At 40.8% G+C, this 18744-nt stretch overlaps 1 protein-coding gene across 5 annotated transcripts; it reads left to right on the forward strand.

Moving 5' to 3' along the window:
- Nucleotides 1–8022: 8022 nt before the first annotated feature.
- HJV (hemojuvelin BMP co-receptor) lies at nucleotides 8023–12412 on the forward strand. 5 transcript variants are annotated; one of them, XM_049714600.1, is made up of 4 exons: nucleotides 8023–8197; nucleotides 9469–9673; nucleotides 10088–10650; nucleotides 11151–12412. In XM_049714600.1, exons 2-4 carry the CDS (start codon nucleotides 9577–9579, stop codon nucleotides 11772–11774), a joined length of 1284 nt encoding a protein of 427 aa, XP_049570557.1. In that variant the 5' UTR covers nucleotides 8023–8197; nucleotides 9469–9576; the 3' UTR covers nucleotides 11775–12412. The 5 variants fall into 5 exon arrangements, with proteins under 5 accessions (XP_049570557.1, XP_033272484.1, XP_033272485.1 ...); XM_033416593.2 differs by having other exon boundaries at nucleotides 8024–8197; nucleotides 9487–9673; XM_033416594.2 differs by lacking the exon at nucleotides 9469–9673 and having other exon boundaries at nucleotides 8030–8197; nucleotides 10088–10124.
- The last annotated feature ends 6332 nt before the right edge of the window (nucleotides 12413–18744 follow it).

Raw genomic sequence — 18744 nt, forward strand, 5'->3', positions numbered from 1 at the left:
TCACTGGCTTTATCTGAAATGAATTTGAAAAAGTATCTTGTGGGCTTCACTGGTGGCGCAGTGGTTGGGAGTCTGCCTGCCGATACGGGAGGCGCGGATTCGTGCCCCGCTCCAGGAGAATCCCACATCCGGCATGTGGCGGGGCGGCTGGGCCTGCGTGTCCGGAGCCTGTGCGGCGGGAGAGACCGCAGCAGTAAGAGGCCCATATACCGCAAAAAAAAAAAAAAAAAAAAAAAAAAAACACAAAAAAAGTATCTTGTTTCCTTGTTTGTTTTTTTGTTTTGTTTTTTCATTTGACACAAAATAAAGAGGCTATCAAATGTTATCTTCTTTTTTTTTTAGCATACTGCTATAAGTTAAGGGTTGTAACATAGTTTAAATGAGTCAAAACACAAATTTTGTTGAACTCCTTAGGTATATAAAAGCTGGATGCCAGCCTGTCTCTATTCTTATTATTTACTAATGATAGGCCCATTCTCCGAGCCAGCATTCTAATTTGAAGATCTAGGGATTGTTCTTTCTGTTCTGCCAATACTGTCTCTCACATCCCTGTCTAAATCTGTATCTTTTCTGTTTTCCTTTTCATCCTTTAAACTCAGCCACCTTTGAACCTATAAAAGACATTATAATGCAAAGAGTATTGGCACCTGAGTCAGGTAAATCTGGGCTTGAATTAGGTAAACCTTGGGCAAGATGATCCTTTGAACTTCAGCTTCCATATCTGTAAAATGGGAATAAAATCTACCTTTCAGGGTTGTTGTAAGGATTAGAAATATTATCATGCAGATCACTCAGCATAGCATATGGCACCAGCAGATATTCAGCAATGCTATTATTTAAACTACTTTCATTATTATGGTTACCCTTGTCCAGGTTGGTCTGCTTTACTGTGTCACATGACAATTCTCCCTACCCATTTCTAAGACTACTCCCCTATTGTAAAACCAACATAATATTCTCTGCTGTGTTTCTCCTATCATTTAACCTTGTCTATACTTTCAAAGGTAGCACTACCCTCAGCCACAGCTGGGATGTTTTTTATCCTAGCACAAATAGTACACAAATTAGTAGCTGTTATCCAGTTCATTCCACTACTTTTCCTGTTGCAGCTTCTTTACAGCTTCCTAACACTGAATGAACATGTAGTAACTTACAACTACAATATAAATGAATCCAAAGGGGTAAAGGAGAAAGGTCTGTAAATGGGATGGGAAAGATCTAAAGGACCTGAACCATGCTCCAAATCATCCTGGGGCAACAATGAGTTAGTGACCATCTTCTAGGAGAGAAGGGAAACTTTTCCTATCAAAAGCCATGGATTTAGAGAAAATAGACTAGTTTAAAGCTTTATAAGGAACAGAATCATGAGAGACATGATCTACCTTTAAAAATAGACATTGTCAAAAGTAGTAAAAATTAGTCTCAAGAACAATATCTGAGCACCAGCAAGTCCTATAGTTTTACCTGCAAAATATATCCTAAGACTGACCACTTCTCATTGTTTCCTTGGCCACAATCATAGTTCTGAATGGCTGACCCTGCTTCCACTCTTCCCCCACTTCCAAAATCATTTTCTACAGATCAGTGAGAATTACCTGATTTTAAAATTTGGCTTATGATATTATTATGGTGTTTTGATTTATACTTTTTTTCCTCCTCTTTCTTATCTTCTTTTGAATTAATCAAGTTTTGGTCTTATTTTGTTATTTTAATTCCCCTTTTTCTCCTCTTGGTTCAGAAATAACACACTGTTTTTTCCTATTATTTTGGTACCTACCCTTACAATACATACTTAAATATTCATTAATTAAAATAATTAATTAAAGCATAAATCCAATAAATCTTGACAAAAAATATGACAGCTTTAATTACAATTCCTCTCCTGCTTTATGTGTTACTATTGTGTTTTTTTACTGCCAGAAGCAGTTGTTTTTTTCTGATGTAATTTTATTTTATTTATTTATTTTAACATCTTTATTGGGGTATAATTGCTTTACAATGGTGTGTTAGTTTCTGCTCCATAACAAAGTGAATCAGCTATACACATACACATGTTCCCATATCTCCTCCCTCTTGCATCTCCCTCCCTCCCACCCTCCCTATCCCACCCCTTCAGGCGGTCACAAAGCACCGAGCTGATATCCCTGTGCCATGCGGCTGCTTCCCACCAGCTATCTACCTTACGTTTGCTACTGTATATATGTCCATGCCTCTCTCCCGCCCTGTCACAGCTCACCCTTCCCCCTCCCCGTATCCTCAAGTCCGTTCTCCAGTAGGTCTGTGTCTTTATTCCTGTCTTACCCCTAGGCTCTTCATGACATTTTTTTTTCTTAAATTCCATATATATGTGTTAGCATACGGTATTTGTCTTTTTCTTTCTGACTTACTTCACTCTGTATGACAGACTCTAGGTCTATCCACCTCATTACAAATAGCTCAATTTCGTTTCTTTTTATGGCTGAGTAATATTCCATTGTATATATGTGCCACATCTTCTTTATCCAATCATCCGATGATGGGCACTTAGGTTGTTTCCATCTCCAGGCTATTGTAAATAGAGCTGCAATGAACATTTTGGTACATGACTCTTTTTGAATTATGGTTTTCTCAGGGTATATGCCCAGTAGTGGGATTGCTGGGTCATATGGTAGTTCTATTTGTAGTTTTTTAAGGAACCTCCATACTGTTCTCCATAGTGGCTGAACCAATTCACATTCCCACCAGCAATGCAAGAGTGTTCCCTTTTCTCCACACCCTCTCCAGCATTTATTGTTTCTAGATTTTTTGATGATGGCCATTCTGACTGGTGTGAGATGATATTTCATTGTAGTTTTGATTTGCATTACTCTAATGATTAATGATGTTGAGCATTCTTTCATGTGTTTGTTGGCAGTCTGTATATCTTCTTTGGAGAAATGTCTATTTAGGTTTTCTGCCCATTTTTGGATTGGGTTGTTTGTTTTTTTGTTATTGAGCTGCGTGAGCTGCTTGTAAATTTTGGAGATTAATCCTTTGTCAGTTGCTTCATTTGCAAATATTTTCTCCCATTCTGAGGGTTGTCTTTTGGTCTTGTTTATGGTTTCCCTTGCTGTGCAAAAGCTTTGAAGTTTCATTAGGTCCCATTTGTTTATTTTTGTTTTTATTTCCATTTCTCTAGGAGGTGGGTCAGAAAGGATCTTGCTGTGATTTATGTCATAGAGTGTTCTGCCTATGTTTTCCTCTAAGAGTTTGATAGTGTCTGGCCTTACATTTAGGTCTTTAATCCATTTTGAGCTTATTTTTGTGTATGGTGTTAGGGAGTGATCTAATCTCATAGTTTTACATGTACCTGTCCAGTTTTCCCAGCACCACTTATTGAAGAGGCTGTCCTTTCTCCACTGTACATTCCTGCCACCTTTATCAAAGATAAGGTGTCCATAGGTGCGTGGGTTTATCTCTGGGCTTTCTATCCTGTTCCATTGATCTATATTTCTGTTTTTGTGCCAGTACCATACTGTCTTGATTACTGTAGCTTTGTAGTATAGTCTGAAGTCAGGGAGCCTGATTCCTCCAGCTCCATTTTTCGTTCTCAAGATTGCTTTGGCTATTCGGGGTCTTTTGTGTTTCCATACAAATTGTGAAATTTTTTGTTCCAGTTCTGTGAAAAATGCCAGTGGTAGTTTGATAGGGATTGCACTGAATCTATAGATTGCTTTGGGTAGTAGAGTCATTTTCACAATGTTGATTCTTCCAATCCAAGAACATGGTATATCTCTCCATTTGTATCATCTTTAATTTATTTCATCAGTGTCTTATAATTTTCTGAATACAGGTCTTTTGTCTCCTTAGGTAGGTTTATTCCAAGATATTTTATTCTTTTTGTTGCAATGGTAAATGGGAATGTTTTCTTGATTTCACTTTCAGATTTTTCATCATTAGTATATAGGAATGCCAGAGATTTCTGTGCATTAATTTTGTATCCTGCTACTTTACCAAATTCATTGATTAGCTCTAGTGGTTTTCTGGTAGCATCTTTAGTATTCTCTATGTATAGTATCATGTCATCTGCAAACAGTGACAGCTTTACTTCTTCTTTTCCGATTTGGATTCCTTTTATTTCCTTTTCTTCTCTGATTGCTGTGGCTAAAACTTCCAAAACTATGTTGAATAAGAGTGGTGAGAGTGGGCAACCTTGTCTTGTTCCTGATCTTAGTGGAAATGCTTTCAGTTTTTCACCACTGAGGATGATGTTGGCTGTGGGCTTGTCATATATGGCCTTTATTACGTTGAGGAAAGTTCCCTCTATGCCTACTTTCAGAAGCAGTTGTTTTTTAAATGCAGTAATTATTTATTTAGATTTAGCCACACATTTCTTGGTTTACCAGTTCTTCTCCCATCTAATCCATCTTCTTTGCTCAAATCATCCTTTCTGTAGTAAATCTTTTTAAAAGTTCTTTTTTTTTTTTAACAGTTCTTTTGACAAGGATATATTAGTGGTAAATTCCTTCAGGTTTCAATTTGTTTGAAATGTTTTACTTATTTTTGATTCTGGAATAATATTTTAGCTAAGTATAGAAGTCAAGGTTGGCAATTATTATCTCTCAGCTTATCAGACCCACATTGCAACTTTGGAATAAAACAGAGACAAGACCACTCTGCAATTACAAAAATGTGCAAACATCCCCTCTTAACATGCATATTTGCTACTTTTTGTCGTTGTTTTAACCAATTTTAGCTCCAATCCCTCTTTAATCCTTCCATCTCCTAGATAAAAATTTAGATACCCAACCATTGAAATACCCCTGCTTCTTGACAATATTCAGTCCAGAATTGGCCCTTACTATTCTAAACTCTAGTTGAGAATCATCCAACAGCAGCCCAGTCTCTACAAGAGGCTCCTCCTAACTTCCCCTTACTGAACTGATCCCATAGTCCCACTGCAGCATTCTCTTCCTTGCTGCAGCAAGAAACCCAATTTTTTTTTTTTTTTTTTTTTTGCATTACGCGGGCCTCTCACTGTTGTGGCCTCTCCCGTTGTGGAGCACAGGCTCCGGACGCGAAAGCTCAGCGGCCATGGCTCACGGACCTAGCCTCTCCGTGTCATGTGGGATCTTCCCGGACCGGGGCACGAACCCATATCCCCTGCATCGGTAGGGGGACTCTCAACCACTGCGCCACCAGGGAAGCCCAAGAAACCCAATTTTTTGACTTCAGGTTTGTTCCCAGTGGTCTTTGGTCAATGGGCTTTGACAAGGATGTTGGTAAAAATTCTCCAATAATCTCACAGGGCCCACAGATGACTTCTGACTTTAAAATTTTATTATGGAAAATTTCAAACATTTACAAAAAGAAAGAGACTAGTATAACAAATCCCTGTGTATCCATCGCCCAGTTTTAACAATGATCACTTCATGTTTCAATCTTATTTTACCCCCACCCACTTCTCCCCCATCTTGGATTATTTGGAAGCAAACCCCAGCTATCATATCTTTTCACCTGCAACTATTTCAAGATGTATCGCTAAAAGATAAGCACTTTTTAAAAAATGTATCACATCAACAACTTTAATAATAATTCCTTATAAATCATTAAGTATCCAGTAAGTGTTTATCAACATTCAAGTTTCTCCAAATATCTCATAATATTTTTTCTTGAATTAGAATACAATAAAGTCCATACTCTGCAACTGCTTGATGTCTCTTAATTCTCTTTTAGGCTATAGGTTTCCTCTCCATCTTCGTCTTTTTTTTTTTTTTTCCCCAATTTATTTGTTGAAGAACCCAGGTCATTTGCTCTGAAGAGTATGCCCATAGTCTGGATTTGCACCTCTGAGGTATCATTTTATGTCTCCTGTATTCCTTCTAAATAAGTAGTAAGCTAACTACCGGCTGATCAGATTCAGACCGAAGGGGTTGTGTTTTTTTTTGCAGGACTACTTCATAGGTGGAATTGTGTACTCCACCTATGATCAGAAGGACATGCTTGTCTCTCCTTTTGTGATGGATAACAGCTATCATTGATCATTGACTAGATACATTAATTCATTAGGAGTTACAAAATGCTGATATTGTAAAATGCCATTCCTTCTTCATTCATTTGCTAGAAAACTTCTAAAAAGAGAAAATTTCCCCTCATCTTGTGTTCCCACAGAAAAAATAGCATAAATGCTTACTGCTTTCCAGTTTCAACATAATGAATTAGTTGTTCCCCTAGCATTCTCCAACAATGACCAATGAGTTTGTATGTTTAAGAATCACTGTAAACTCATAGATTTAAACAAACCTGATATGTTTAGATCCACTGCATATAGTATCCATTTTGACACTCAAATTGTCCCATCTTTGGCCAGTGGGAACTCTTCTAGTTGCTTCTGAGTCCTTTTGATAGAATTCTAACAGTTTTTGAAAACTTCCTTGCGTATCTTGGACAATTCCTGCCCCATACCTGAAATTAGCCATTTCTCCAAGGAGTTCCTTTTAGTGTGAAATGGTATTGAGATAGCTCAGATTGGACACCAGGGGTGTTCATTGCTACTGGGTTATTGTTTCTAGGTCTTTTCAGGATAAAGTTAGAATATGTTTTAGGATAAAATACACCATGAGCTCTGTATAACTATGAGTATATACCATGTATAAGAGTATAACTATGAGTTATACTTCCAATTTAAATTCAGAATATAGAGTTTTTACTTAACTTCATCCATCATAAATCTGTATCTCTTTATTCTACATCAAAAATCCTGGTTCACAAAGACACTAACATTATTACTCATTTGTTTTATCCCACAATACACCCACAATACTTTCAAAATAACAATACCGACACTACCACCAACAATATGACTACCTAAAATGTTTTTGCACTTCTTTTTGTCCTTAGAGTATATCCCACTTGGGATGTCATAGTCAAATTATTGTGTTTTAAAATCATTTGGATAGTTTGGTTGGGGTCATTTTACATTTTTATAATAAAAGCCCTTGTGATATGGCTTCATGTGGTGGAGAGAAAAATTTTCAGATCTATATGTATAAAAAAGAGAAGAGTACTCTGTGGACTTCTAAATTCTGAATTAAATGTAGAGTAACTTAAGATGCTTTAATGACAGTATTTGGAATCAGTCCTTCTGTTAATTTCACTTGGCAAGTACTAAGAGATGATGATCCCTGGTGCCTATGGCTGCAAAAATACGACATGGCTAAATTCCTTGGTTGCAATATCTTAAAAGGTCACTAGATTATGCTACTTCACAAAAGTATCTTTCTGAATCTCTTTTTCTCTCAGTTTATCTCTCCAAGTTCTTCTTCCCTGTGGATTACTAACCTTCAAAAAATTCTGTCCCCATTCCTTCTTCTTCTCTTTGCCTTTGCTAGCTTCCTCCCCAGAAACTGAGGAGTTTATATGTTTGTGTGTATACTTGGGAAGAGGAATTGCTACATAAACTAGGGAGTGAGAATGGAGGAGGTAGGGGGATAGACAGCTGCAAGGATCTGAGCTGGTAGACTGAAACAAACCCTCATCCTAAACAACTCAGAGCTCAGATTTCTTCTTTAGACAGCTGGCTTTTCTAGTCTCGAAATCTCTACAAAAATGGGGGAGGGGCTGTGAACTACCTCTGCTATGCACCTTATTTAAAGTCAGCTACCTCCTAGATATGTTCTGTAGAAACTAAACGCAATATTCAGTACAGCAGGGATGAGGGTGGTGAATGAAATGCATACAATTGTCCACTCTAATTTTTAAAGGCCAGGAGCTCATTACTGACAATGCTGAAGGGCTGCCTGCAGTAGGCAGTGACTAGAATCATATAAGCTCGAACTGGATATCTGACTTGCTTGTCATATTTCTGTCCTCCCACCCGCACTTGGCACCCTATACTCCATATTGTTTCTAATCCTACCCTCCCCACTCCCCCCACTCCAACACCCTACCCCCACCAATGCTCCTGGAATCTTGGACTTAGCTATTTTTAAAACAGTCAACTCAGTAGCCACCTCCCTCCCCTGCTCAGCTGTCCAGTACTCCAGCCAGCCATATACTCCCCCTTCCCCCCACACCAGACCTTCTCTGGTTCCCTGACCTCAGTGAGATTGCAGCCGGTCTGGGGACCTAGGGGAGACATGGAGAAAGAGACGGGGGATCCCCTGGCTGGAGCTGACTGACAGTAGACAGTCATGGCTGGAGAATTGGATATCAGACTAATGTTTGACCTCTGGAAACAGTAAGTCAAAATGAAACTGCAATTCCTCTAATAAGCTTTTGGAGTTAGAATTGAAGTTAGAATTTCATAAAATTACAAAATCTACTTGGATGTCTCTGGTCCAAAAGCTAGGATCTCTCCCATACCAAGGTGCCCCAATCTCCATTTCTCCTTCTGTCTTATTTCTTTCTGGCCTCTGGCCATTAGAAATTTAAACCTCCGTCTCTCCTCTGAGAGTCAGCTCTCTTCTTATCTTGTTACCTCAAGACTTCTGATGAAGTCTCCTTCTTTAATATGTGTCCCACATTTCCTATTCTGTGGTTTTCTCACCAAGGCCAAATTTAGCCTGAGATGATTAGCCACTGATACCCTTTTACCCTGCTCCTACTTAGCAGTGCCCTTCACATTGGGCTTCCAAGGCTGGGGGTTACTCCTCATTGTAAATGATTTCTCCCCACAACTCTAGTCCCATCATCCTGTTCTTCCTCCTGCATGACTCTCCCTCAATTGTATCCTTATCCCAGGAGAGGGTAGTTTGGCAAAAGGGAGTTAGCCCCTCCCCAAGCTCTGTTCTCATCAAAAGATTGAGAACTTCTAAACTTGAAAGGTAAGGTTAATGGAAAGAGTGGTTCTTCAGTGAGGTTTGGAAAAATACAAGAAGAAATGTTGACTTACAAACAAATATTTATTTGCATGCTTGGCTTGCATCCCATTATCCCCTGAGAGAGAGGGATTATAATTTTTGCTCTCTAGAGTAGATGAAAGAGACTGGTTCCCTTTTCATTTGAATACTGACGTTCCAGAGAACAGGGATGGTTATACCACCCTTACCCCTTCTCGCTGAAAATTCTGATACAAAGGAGGAAAATAAATGAATGACCTCTGGAGGGTGTCCCCTCCTGATAGGGAAGGGCAAATAAGAGGTATGTTTCTGAAGCATTTTCAGATCCTAATTCTGTTGGGGAGCCCACTAGTATGATTGAGATCTGATCTATCCACATGATTCCTCCTTTTTTGACATTTCTGCTGTTTGGTAGCTCAGAATGGGGCAATACAGTGGACTCTGCCCCCCTGAGTTCACTCAACCTTTCTTTCACCCCCACCTAGGGGTATTGCATAAGGGACCTGAAAGTGGCCACAAGAGCAGGGCACAGAGGCTTAACAGCCTCGCTTTTAGTTCAGGGAACCCCATTCTCCCCAAACTCCAGTCTGCTCATCTTTTTCCTGATCTCCCGAGATCCTCTTCACACGATTCTGAACAATCTTCAACTCTTCTCTTTCCCCATGCCCAGCCAAATCTCTTTTTTCAGTCCCTTACAGGACGTCCGGTCAAAATTCACTAGGTAGGAGGGTCACCAGCTGGAAAGAACCGGAACCTGGGGGGACCTGGCTGGATAGGTATGGGGGATCCAGGCCAGTCCCCTAGTCCCTGGTGCCCCCATGGCAGTCCCCCAACTCTAAGCATTCTCACTCTCCTGCTGCTCCTCTGTGGACATGGTAAGGAAGGGTTAGATAAGGGTTTGGGGAATCTAGGGGGTAGGCTGCTATGTAGGGGTGGGCATGTGAGCTTGGGTGAGTGAGAAGAGATGGGTGCTGAGGAATTCCAGTCACTCGCCCCACTCTCAGATAGGTATATTTTATTCTCCATTCAACTTGGGGAAGGGCACTGGGAAAGCCCTTGATCCACAGGGAGAATAGATCTAGCAGGGCTTACACATATTTAGCAAGATTGAAAGAGGGCAAGACTAGAAAGCTGGGGGGCTGGGGGCTCGCGGCTGCGCACTGGGGACTGTGGAAGGCTCTCAGTTGGGTTTTAGGACCGGCTGGAATCCCCTGATGAGGTTTGGGAGAGTTATGGTTGAGCGGGGATCTGGGGACCATCTCACAATCCTCTCTCCCTTCCGTCCTCAGCTCATTCTCAGTGCAAGATCCTCCGCTGCAATGCTGAGTATGTATCTTCCACTCTGAGCCTTAGAGGTGGGGGTTCACCAGGAGCCCTTCGAGGAGGAGGCCGGGGTGGAGGGGTGGGCTCCAGCGGCCTCTGCCGAGCCCTCCGCTCCTACGCGCTCTGCACTCGGCGCACGGCCCGCACCTGCCGCGGGGACCTCGCCTTCCATTCTGCTGTGCACGGCATCGAAGACCTGATGATCCAGCACAACTGCTCCCGCCAGGGCCCCACGGCCCCTCCCCCACCCCGGGGCCCAGCCCTTCCAGGCGCAGGCCCGGTGCGCTCCTCTGGTCCCCCAGCCCCGGACCCCTGTGACTATGAAGGCCGGTTTTTCCGGCTGAACGGTCAGCCCCCAGGCTTCTTGCATTGCGCCTCCTTCGGGGACCCTCACGTGCGCAGCTTCCATCACCACTTTCACACGTGCCGTGTCCAAGGAGCTTGGCCCTTGCTGGATAATGACTTCCTTTTTGTCCAGGCCACCAGCTCCCCCGTGGCATCGGGGGCCAACGCCACCACCACCCGGAAGGTCAGGGACTCAATTGCTCCTCCAGATCCTCCCAGGGTCACCTCAGGGTACCACTCCCATGCCGTTCCCACTATTTCTCAGCAATGCTCCCTATTCCCTTTCCTCCTCAACCGCTCTCACATCTTGAATCACTCCCTCCTACCAAACACTCGCTCCTGTAAATCACTTTCCCTCAGTGGGAATTTCATGCCAATGCAGAAAACACTGAAGAGAAATTTGGAAAGAGGAAAGTTGAGGATCCCTGGGTTGAGGAGTTACAGAAAGGAAACTTTTCCTTCTCCTGTGGGAGTTTCCGAGGTTGAGACCAAATAAGAAAGAGAGGGGTTGAGCAGGGATAAAGCAATATTGGAACATAAAGAAGGGATCAAGGAGTGAGAACCATGATAAGCCTTTCATCTCTGCTGGGATCAGATCCCTGACTATGTAATGAGGCCTGACTGGTGGAAGCGGGTAGGATGCACTGAGCCCAAAATAAACTGTTTTCCCTCTTGCCCTCACAGCTTACCATTATATTTAAGAACATGCAGGAATGCATTGATCAGAAGGTCTACCAGGCTGAGGTGGACAATCTTCCCGCAGCCTTTGAAGATGGTTCTATCAATGGAGGTGACCGACCTGGGGGCTCAAGTTTATCCATTCGAACTGCTAACCCTGGGAGCCATGTGGAGATCCGGGCTGCCTACATTGGCACAACTATAATCATTCGGCAGACAGCTGGGCAGCTCTCCTTCTCCATCAAAGTAGCAGAGGATGTGGCCAGGGCCTTCTCAGCTGAGCAGGACTTGCAGCTCTGCGTTGGGGGATGCCCTCCAAGTCAGCGACTCTCACGCTCAGAGCGCAGTCGCCGGGGAGCTATAACCATTGATACTGCCAGACAGCTGTGCAAGGAAGGGCTGCCAGTTGAAGACGCTTATTTCCATTCCTGTGTCTTTGATGTTTTAATCTCTGGTGACCCCAACTTTACCGTGGCAGCGCAGGCAGCTCTGGAGGACGCCCGAGCCTTCCTGCCGGACTTGGAAAAACTGCACCTCTTCCCCTCGGATGCTGGGGTTCCTCTTTCCTCAGCAACCCTCCTAGCCCCACTCCTCTCTGGGGTCTTTGTTCTGTGGCTTTGCATTCAATAACTAGGCCAGCAATCTCATGACTGGTTTAGAAGTGATTTGTGGATAGAGATTGGCAAGGAAGAACGTAAAGAATCACTGAAGGAAATAGTGGGGACTAAGAGACACGTGAAACAATGACATTTATCCAGAGTGAGAGAGACTGCAGTCCAGGGTTGAAATGATCACAGAGGGAGGATTCTGGGCAAGGTTTCTGCATTCCAGACCTCAGTAGGGGCTCTTCACTAATTTTCCCAGTCTTGTTTATAGTAAGCAAATTGTTCCAGTCCATCTACTCCTGAGATCACCCCTACAAGCTTAGAGGTTATGGGGTCCTGACCATCAGTAGAAAACTTAATAGAGAAGAACTGAAATAGAGAAGAACTGAAAGAGAAAGAGGTGATCATTACCCATCAGAAACTCAAAATCTAATGATATTTTCTCTTGGAAGGTGGAAAGAGGAGGAAATGATAAGGAGAAGAGTCTATTTGATAAGAATATGTGGGTAAGATGTGTGCTGCTTTCTTGGTTCAGAGATGAAGTGGGGGTTGTCTGGATTTTTGGTGAAGGGAATCTCTGTCTTTGGAGAATAGCACAGATAGGAAAGAAGCTATCATCCCCACCCCTAACTAATCTGTTATTAAAGTTATGAATTCTTCACATTTATTGCCTATGTTGAATCTCTTTACAGACGCTTAAGATGGCATAAAGACAATGTGTTCACTCCACTGAAAGAGGGCTCAGAAGTATCAGATATTGTTTCTGCCCTCAGGAAGTTTACAGGCTATTAAGGAGACAAAACTGATTCACGTGAAGGAGTGATGAGAGTGTAATTATTCACTAAATTCTACGGTACTATGAATCCAAATGGGAAGATGGTTGATGAGAACTCAAGATATAATAAGAGGTAGTAGAGGAGATGGGATTTGAAGTGATCTTTGAAGATTGGGTAGGATTTGAATTAAGGACCTTCCAGGCAATGGACACCATCTGGATTTATACATAGATTCATGATTCAGTGAGGAAATCAGCAAAACTCAAATGAAGTAGACAAGAAGTAATGGGATAGAAGGGTAGATAGACAGAGGCCAGATTATGTAGTGCCTTGAAAGTGGGGCCAAAGAGTTTAAATTCAATTAACAGCTAACATTTATTGAGAGCTTAAAACTTGCCAGGTAATGTTCTAAACACTTCTCTGGTTTTTTTTTTGGCCATGCGGCATGGCTTAGTTCCCCAACCAGGGATTGGACCTGGGCCTGTGGCAGTGAAAGCGCCAAGTCTTAACCACTGGACCACCAGTCGTTCCCTAAACACTTTAAAATTATTAATTCATTTAATCCTCACAACTCTCTAAGGAAGGTAATATTCTTATCTCTATTTTTATACAAGGAAACTGAGGTACAGGAAGATTAAGTAACTTGCCCACAGTAATACAGCTAATAAATGGTAGAGCTAGAGACTGAACCCAGGCAATTTGGCTCCAGAGACCTAACGAACTCTAAACCACAAAACTATGCTGTCAAGGAAACAGCCATTAAAGATTTTGGTTGTGGAGCTTGGCAGGGAAGGGGAGCTGCAGGCAGTGGCTGCCACCACAAAAACTATTCTCTTCTTCTATCATATGAAACCCAAAAGGGAGAGCTGGAAAAGGGTGGGAAAGGCCCCAAATTGAAGGAATCTAGTTTGTAGAAGCAAACACTGAAAATAGAAGCTGTTCTAGTTCAGGATGTTCGAAAGTAACAGTTCTGTTCTGAACAAAACTATGAAGGAGAGAACATTAACATTCAGTGTTGTCCCCCTGCTTCTGGTCTCAGTCTCCCCTTTAGGCACTCCATTATCTAGGGCCTGCCCTCCCTAACATAATTGTGTATTCACCCTGTCTCCTCCCTCTTCTCTCAGTCTCACCCACCTGACCAAACTCCCCCAGGATACACATACACACCAGCCACTGCTTACCAGACAGGGGGTCCTATCTCGGCTGCCATTTCAAAATTCTTTTGCAATTCTTCATCCTCTATTCCGGTCTCTCCACCTTCTCTAAGGACCATAGCCACTCTGCCATTCCCACAAAGCACAGTCTCTATAAATTTTTTTCTATTTTGTTTTGGCCACGCCACGAGGCATGTGGGGTCTTAGTTCCCTGACCAGGGATGGCACCCACGCCCCCAGCAGTGGAAGCAGGAGTCTTAACCACTGGACCGCCAGGGAAGTCCCTATATGACCTTTAGCTAATCTAGAAAACAATCTGTTCTAATGGAAGAAAATTGGAGGAAACATATCCATTGCTGTCTTCACTTACAGATAACTTAGGCATTTTAACTCAAAACATCTTTTTTAGAAACTGCTCCTTATATTGGTTCTCTTAACTCAAAAGAGTACGTAACTTTGTCCCTCAGGTGTGGGAATTTCAAGTAAGTTAAGAAGAATTTCATAGCGAATTGGTGAGTGAGATTCTCTTATGGCACCTGTCATGCAACACTGCTTCCTTTGCCCAAACTTAGGTTAACCCTATTACCAATGGAGTATTTAAAAATGGGTAGCTCAAAATAAGCACATGAAAAGATGCTCAACATCATTACTCATTATGGAAATGCAAATCAAATTTTAAAAAAACAATAAGAAAACACTACACACCCACCAGAATGGCTAAAATTTAAAAGATTGACCATATCAAGTGTTGACAAATTGTGAAGCTCTCACATGCTACTGGTGGGAATGTAAAATAGTACAACTACTTTGTAAAATGGTTTGGCAGTTTCTTTTAAAGCATATACTTACCTTACAATCTAAACATTCCACTTCTAAGTATTGAAAGAAGAGAAATGATAACATGTGTCTGCACAATGACTTGCATACAATATCACTCAGCAATAAAATGAAATAAACTACTGATACACACAACAATATGAATTTCAAAATAAGAATGGAAGTGAAAGAAGCCAAACAACCACAAAAAAGACTACATACTGTATACTTCCATGTATATAAAATTATAGAAAGTGTAAACTAATATATAGTGACAGGAAAAAGATCAATGGTTGCCTGGCGATGGTCAGGGGGAGGGAGGGAGGGATGGTTTACAAAGACACATGAAGAAATTTTTTGGAGTAACATGTTCATTATCTTGATTGTGGCAGTGATTTCTTTTCAAAAGCCATGAAAATATACACTTCAAATATGTGCAGTTCAGCAAACATTCAGTATACCCAATAAATATGTAATTTAAAAAAATAGGTAGCCTGCATTTCCCTCTTCCTTTGGTGGATCAGTCAAAGGCTTAGAATGACCACAGTGTAAAAAGGAAGATTAGAACAGAATTTCCTTCTTCTAGGAAAACACAGAAAAGAGGAGGATGATGGGGAAAGGAAAGAGAATATTTAAATATTGTACACTCTCTCTTCTACTCCTATCACAAGGACCATATTCCTTCCTCCAGATTGTCTTTCTCCAGGTCAGAGATCACAGAAAGGACATTTTCTGGTTTAAAAATATCAACCCTGTGCCTCAGTTTTGTCTTTCCACTTCACTTCACAGTCAGCAGATAGTACTGATGACTAAAAAGAATTACCCAGTGGGGATGGAGCAAGCCTTCAGGAAAAAGAAAATTAATTTCTTAGATTATCTGATCTGTTGACCATTTGAGAGAAAATATTAATAAGTATTTGACAGAATTGGCATTTCAGACATAAACTGAGGATAGGTACATAATAAACTAAATAAATTGCGTAAATAATTATAACTTCATAACAAACAAAGGGTTGTTCAGGACACAAAACAATCAAAATACACTACTTAGCTCCACAATTGATGCTATTTACACAGTGATAATAATGTAAACAATGACTACTGATTTGGCCCAAACCGTTATATAACTCTATAAGGAGGATGAGGTAGGAGGAACAGGAAGGTAGGGATACAATGTGATGTAAGATGCTTAAAATTTCAAATACTATAACAAAAAAAGAGCAGATATGTCTAATATTTCTAAATTAAGAAACAAAAGAAGAAACATATAATTTAGAAATATGAAGTAAATACCAGATGAAAAAGCTGAAATAATTGAAAGAGACTATCTCAGTGGAGTGAACTGAGGACTGCTGGGTTTTTGCATAAGCATCAAATATTATGTGATTTTTAACTACATTATGTTACGTTATTTTGATTTTAAAAAGAGAGGGCATTTCCACCTTGGCCAGTCCTGAGCATTTCCCCTTAGCTTCTTATACTTGTGGATACCTCAACCATTTCTCAGGTCTACCCAACCCCCTTCTTACCCACTTCACTCCACCTTGTATACTTCATGGCAAGTTCCTTCCCACATTTCTTCTCAAGGAAACAGATAATTTCCATGGTCCAGTAATTACACGTTCTCAAAATCAGTGCCAAGAAACTGCACCAGCACTAAGGAAAGGAAGGAAGATAGAACATTAGAAAATAATAGGCCTTCCTCAATTTTTCTGCCTACTCCCACACCAAATTATTCATCATCCTCCTAATAGTTAATAAGAAGAAATAAGTTACATATGTTTTCTGAGGTAAAATTTGTGTGTGAATGGAGGATGGGCTTTGAGAAAGTGAAAGAGAAATCAGGAAAGATAACTGGATTCTGCCTCCACTGCAGGGCTATTATGGAATCATTCTTTGCTACTGGTTCAATATTTTTAATATCAAAGGTTTTGTGTAATTGGTCTTTGACACAGCATTTCTACTTCTACCTATGAGGAACTAGTTAAGCTGGATTTTTTTAAAAAATTAATCAGTCTCTTCATCCTGCCCTCCAACCCTGCCTCACCCCAGTGAAGAATCGAAAGGTCCTTTGCTGAAACTGTAGCACCTGGAACAGAAAATGTTCTGCCACGGTTGAATTTTCTCTTTATGGAGATCACTGTCCTGCATCTACCACGACCAAGCCTGGGGAGAATACCATCAGTGCTGGAGAAGAAGCCAAAACCAGAAGGATGAGCAATGGGATGGGCTAAATATGCTACATATTAGCTGATCAGGCTAAAATAATCCTCTACGGAGTGACTTTTACCCTTATCTAGAATTTTTGAAGCACCGAAACTATGCCAGGCCATAAGACAACATGGTTCCTATCTTTGGGAAACTCAGTTTAGTGGGAAGGAACAGACAAACAGATAAATGATCAATATTCATAATATATATAAGTATGTCCAATATGCTGTTAGGAATACAAAGAAAGTGACAATTAAATCTGCTTGTAGAAATCAGAGAAATCGTTACAAAGGAGATGACTTTTTTTTTTTAAAGGCTAAGAGATGCTCTAGTGGAAAGATTTTTGAGCCATAAATTAGATGAATTTTGTCCTAATTGCGTGAAGTTAAAGTCACTTGAGCTCTCTACAATGCAATATTCCTTTCTACAAAATATCTGCCTGCCTATCTAGTGAGAATCTAATGCTTGTGCAATTGCTTTATAATGCACATGTATATTTAGCTCTATGTACATTTGTAAAATGCTATTAACATAGAAAGTACTCTTAAATGGATAAAAAACAGAAAACTGTTTTAATATGTAATTTCTTCCTCTCTGTCACGAACATCATATTCCCTCCTCTGCTCCTTTCTCAGGATCAAAGAATCATCTGCGTCACTCAGGGGAGTGGTCTGGGTCAAGTTTCAGGTCTCAGAAAAGCTTCTGTATGGACTAAGGATCTCAATAGTACTTTAATTTATCCACTGGGTGGCAGGGCTGAGCCAACTGGATTACTGAATTGTGTAAGAAAGAATTTCTCAGAAAAGGGGAAGTTGGTTTAAGCACAAAATGTCCCATCTCTCTCATGTTTATAAACATCAACACAGTCCAAATTTCCCTCATAGAGAAATAAACCATCACCCCTCACCACTTCACCACCCTCACCACCCTTGCTCTATACATAATTGGGCCACAGGCCTTGAGGAGGGACTGGTTATGTTCAAGTATAGCAGAAGGAACTGAGATTGAGGTTTCTTATTGTTGATAAGAAACTATACTAGGTTCTGAATTAGTAACATATGCTACTCCAGAGACATATCCCAGTCTACCAATGCAGTTTATACTTAATAACATATTTTCTCTATGAAATGTACTCTGCTAGATGCTATGAAGAATAAAAAAATTAAAAAGACACAGATCCTGCTCTCTAGGAATTCATTACCTAGGAGAGAAAAGAAACTTTACATGTAAGTTCCATATGAGAAATATAAACAATGTGGAATGGAGTATTCAAAGAGAATGAAATCCTATCTGGTTACAAGGTGAGAGATGAGGGGATTTGGGAATCAGGAAAGGTTTCATACAGGAAAAGTCATTTGGCTGTCTACTGAAGAGTGGGTAGGATTTCAAAAAGTAGAGATGGGGAGGAAAGTTAGGCATTCCAGGCAGAGAGAAAAGCATAAACAAATGCGGAGAACGATATATTAGAGGAATACTGAGTACTCAGGTTTGGCTGATGTGTAGGGTACATTTCTGAGGAAGTAGAGAGAAATGAGACTGGAAAGTTTTGTTTAGGTCAATTTGTGAAGGCTTTAAATACCAGGTTGAAGCATTTGAATTTGATTCAGTAAGTGGTGGGTTTTGGAGCATCACAGGAACAGATAGGAACTCAACTGTGTTAGATTAAACTAGTCATGGTCTATAGATTATAGCAGAAAGATCAGCTAAAAGCTATTAAAATAATCTAGGCAAAAGTAACAAGGACATGAACCAGAGTGAATGCAGTGGAGTAAGAAATAAGAAATTCTAGAAACACTGGAAGGATGGCCTCTTCAGAATTGGGCAGTTGATTGAACGTGCGGAATGTCAGAGAGGAAGGAATTGAAGACAATTTCAGGACTTTATGCCTTGATAACCAGGGGAATAGATAATGGTCCCATTAAAAGAAACAAGGGTAAGAACTGAGGTTGAGCACGAGGGAAGATTATGAGCTCCATACTAGACAAGTTGAATTTGAGGTGCCAACTGGAAATCTCAAGACGGGCTAGAGGTTTCCTTG

This window comes from Orcinus orca, chromosome 1 (assembly GCF_937001465.1).
Source record: "Orcinus orca chromosome 1, mOrcOrc1.1, whole genome shotgun sequence".
NCBI classification, from domain to species: Eukaryota; Metazoa; Chordata; class Mammalia; order Artiodactyla; family Delphinidae; genus Orcinus; species Orcinus orca.